Source organism: Rhincodon typus, chromosome 40 (assembly GCF_021869965.1).
Source record: "Rhincodon typus isolate 14 chromosome 40, sRhiTyp1.1, whole genome shotgun sequence".
Taxonomy (NCBI): domain Eukaryota; kingdom Metazoa; phylum Chordata; class Chondrichthyes; order Orectolobiformes; family Rhincodontidae; genus Rhincodon; species Rhincodon typus.
Window position 1 is genome coordinate 2,968,827 of NC_063371.1, and position 3,550 is coordinate 2,972,376.

The following is a 3,550-nucleotide window of genomic DNA, read 5'->3' on the forward strand; positions in this document are numbered from 1 at the left end:
GAGAGACAGGGCAGAGAGATAGGGGAGAGAGATGGGGGAGAGGCGGGTGTGGGGAGGATGGGGAGATGGGGGTGTGGGGGAGAGAGAGACGGTTGGGGAGAGACAGGGCAGAGAGATGGGGGGGGAGAGAGAGAGAGTCGGGTAGGCAGGACAGAGAGTTAGAAGAGAGAGGCAGGGGAGAGAGATAGGGGAAAAAGACAGGGGAGAAGATAGGTGGGAGAGAGAGATAGACAGTGGGGAGAGACAGGGCAGAGAGATAGGGGAGAGAATGGGAGAGAGAGAGAGAGAGAGGCAGGGGAAAGAGATAAGGGAGAGAGACAGGGGACAGAGACAGGGCAGAGTGACAGGGGAGAGAGAGACAGAAGGGAGAGAGACAGGGGAGAGACAGAGGAGAGAGATGTTGGGAGAGACAGGAAAGAGGGGAGATATGGTAAACTATCTAGACAGGCAAACCGGCACCATCGTCACGTGTGAACTTTTAGAACATTTTGCAAAGCTCCTGAAATAACTCAAAAAACTAGTCAGAAAATGTAATTGGCACCAGCAACTATTAACAACCTTAAGAATATGTGTGTGTCTGTGTGTGTGTCTGTGTGTGTGTGTGTGTGTGTCTGTGTGCGTGTGCGTGTGTGCGTGTGTGTGTGTGTGTCTGTGTGTGTGTGTGTCTGTGTGTGTGTGTGTGCGCGCGCACATGCATGTTGTCTGTGCATGCGTCTATGTGCATGTATCTATATCAGTTGTGTGCCTATGTTTGTTTGTGTGCATGCGGTGTGTTTTTGTGTGCATGTCAGCATGTGTATCTGCTAGTGTGTGCGTCTCTGTCTGTATTAAATATGTGTTCTGTGTTTGTGCGTGGCCGTGTTATGTGTGTGGGAGTCTGTGCGTTTGTTTCTGCAGGGATTGAGTGCGGATAATATCAGGTTTAATATGGCTTCATTTAAAAATTCTAATTCTTACTTTTAACATGTCACCACGGCCTCCCCGCTATTTCTGTAATCTCCTACAGCTGCAGAACCCTCCAAGGTCTCTGCACTCCTCTGATCCAAAACACCCCGCATCCCTCCCCCACTCCAATTCTAACTGCTCTGCCAGTTGTTTCCTGAGCACAAAAGTCTGTAACTCCCTCCCTACCTCTCTCTCTGCCCTGCTTCCCTGCTTCAAGTCGCTCCATAAGACTCCAGACCAAATACCTCCTCAGGTACCTCAGAGCGGGGAGAAGGGTCACATTTTGTTTGAAGACACCCCTGTGAATTGCCTTGGGATGCCAGAGGCACTGTATAAGTGTAAGCTGTGTTGACAAGGGGAAACATCACCGCCGTGCGCAGCAACAAATGCGCCCGCACAGGAGAGCAGTGTTGATGTGAACACGCTGTGACAGGCAGAAGGGTTGACTGATTTCTGTTGCTCAGGGGAATAGCAGGGCTGGAAATATATCCAAAGTCTTTTCCCCGGGGTGAGGGGATAGAGGGGCATAGGTTTAAGGAGAGAGGGGAAAGATTTAAAAGGGGAGAAACTTTTTCTCGCAGAGGATGGTGCGTGTATGGAACGAGCTGCCAGAGGAAGTGGTGGAGGCTGGTACAATGACAACATTTAAAAAGGCATCTGGATGGGTATATGGACAGGAAGGGTTTAGAGGGATATGGGCCAAATGCTGGCAAATGGGTTTGTTCAGTCTAGGAAACCAGATTGGTGTGGACGAGTTGGAATGAAGGGTCTGTTTCCATGCTGTATAACTCCAAGTTTTGTGTCTGTGTGTGTGAGTGTGTATGTGTCTGTGTGTGTGAGTGCATGTGTGTGTGTCTATGTGTCTGTGTGTGTGTGTTTGTGTGTATCTAGGCGCGAAACGTCAGCCTTCCTGCTCCTCTGATGCTGCTCGGCCTGCTGTGTTCATCCAGCTCTACACCTTGTTATCTCAGATTCTCCAGCATCTGCAGTTCCTACTATCTTTGTTGTGTATTTGTTGCTTTCAAATCCAATCTCTGAAACTTAAAAGCAGAAGACAATAGGAGCAGAAGCAGACCATTCGGCCCATCGAGTCTTCTCCCCCATCCAATGAGATTGTGGCTGACCTGATCATCCTCAACTCCACTTTCCTGCATTTTCCCCATAATTCTCGCTTCCCCTTACTGATTAAAAATCTGTCTTCACATCTCACCGAGAGAAAGGAACTTTGTCAGGCATAGTGCAGGCACCTGATTTGACAACAGTTGTGCTGCGACAGTGAGGGACATTTATAAAGGCAGTGCCCCATTGCCTGTGTTGGGGGAACGAAGCATCAGATGATTGACCTGAATTTAGAGGGGTCCCAATACCCTTTGTGACTGTGTACTCTCACCTCTCTTGAGCTGCTGTCCCCTCATGAGCCGCTCAAAATCTGTGGAGAGTATTTTGGTCTTCCGCTCCTGAACAATCGTTTGAAGTCTCTCATTCAGCTCTTGTTGTTGCTTCTGGATGAATTCTTGTTCCTGGGAACAATGGAAGAACTTGCAATTATATAGCACCAGCGACGTAGACTTTGAGATTTGCGTACTAATACATCTTAATGTTACTTGGTTTTAAGTTAGGGTTTTTGAGTTTTGACATATGGGTTTTTCAGTGTGTGAAGAGTTTAATGATTAACTTATTGGTATTCCTGCAGCCATGCAGTTTAATTTCACAACAGCTTGAAAGAGCCAGCTTAGGCACAAATTTTATTTTCTATACTTTGGGAGAACCTTACAACTATGTTTTACCTGTCCTGGGAATGTTTGATGGGGACTCTGTATAGGCAGCTTTAACCTGTATCTAACCCTGTGCTGTCCCTGTCCTGGGAATGTTTGATGGGAGACAGTGTAGAGAGAGTTTTACTCTGTATCTAACCCCATGCTGTCCCTGTCTTGGGAGTGTTTGATGGGGGGGGGACAGTGTAGAGGGAGCTTTACTCTGTATCTAACCCCGTGTTGTCCCTGTCCCTGGGAGTGTTTGATGGGGGGGACCGTGTAGGGGGAGTGTTACTCTGTATCTAACCCTGTGCTGTCCCTGTCCCTGGGTGTGATTGATGGGGGGGACAGTGTAGAGGGAGCTTTACTCTGTATCTAACCCTGTGCTGTCCCTGTCCTTGGAAGTGTTTGATGGGGGAGACAGTGTAGAGGAAGCTTTACTCTGTATCCAAAACTTTACCTGCTCTGGAATGTCAATGGCATGTGCAATAACATTTGAAAAACGAAAACTAATAATGATAAAGGAACACTTACTTGCTTTTTGTCCTTCAGTGATTGCCGTTGTTTTGAGAATTCTTTAGCTTGTTGTGTTTTCAGGCGTTTGGCTTCATCGCGCAGTCGGTGTGCATAGTCTTGCTCCAGTCGATCAATAATCTGTTTGTAGTGCCGCGCCAGGTTCTCAATCTCATTGTCATAATATTGCTTCTTATTCTGTCCAGGTATAAACACAGGTAACATACGGAAGAGTAAAGCTCCCTCTACACTGTTCCCCCCCTCCATCAAACACTCCCAGGACAGGGACAACACGGGGTTAGATACAGAGTAAAGCTCCCTCTACACTGTCCCCCATC

General features: G+C 47.7%; 1 protein-coding gene across 1 annotated transcript in view; it reads right to left on the minus strand.

Annotated features, from left to right (window-relative positions):
* The window catches only part of LOC109937968 (serine/threonine-protein kinase 10-like), a 50,581-nt gene that overhangs the window by 7,484 nt on the left and 39,547 nt on the right, over positions 1-3,550 (minus strand). The window contains exons 14-15 of the mRNA XM_048618721.1: positions 3,234-3,410; positions 2,336-2,465 (exon numbers count right to left, since the gene is read on the minus strand). Coding sequence (XP_048474678.1) covers positions 2,336-2,465; positions 3,234-3,410 — 307 coding nt within the window. The remainder of the gene's footprint in view (positions 1-2,335; positions 2,466-3,233; positions 3,411-3,550) is intronic.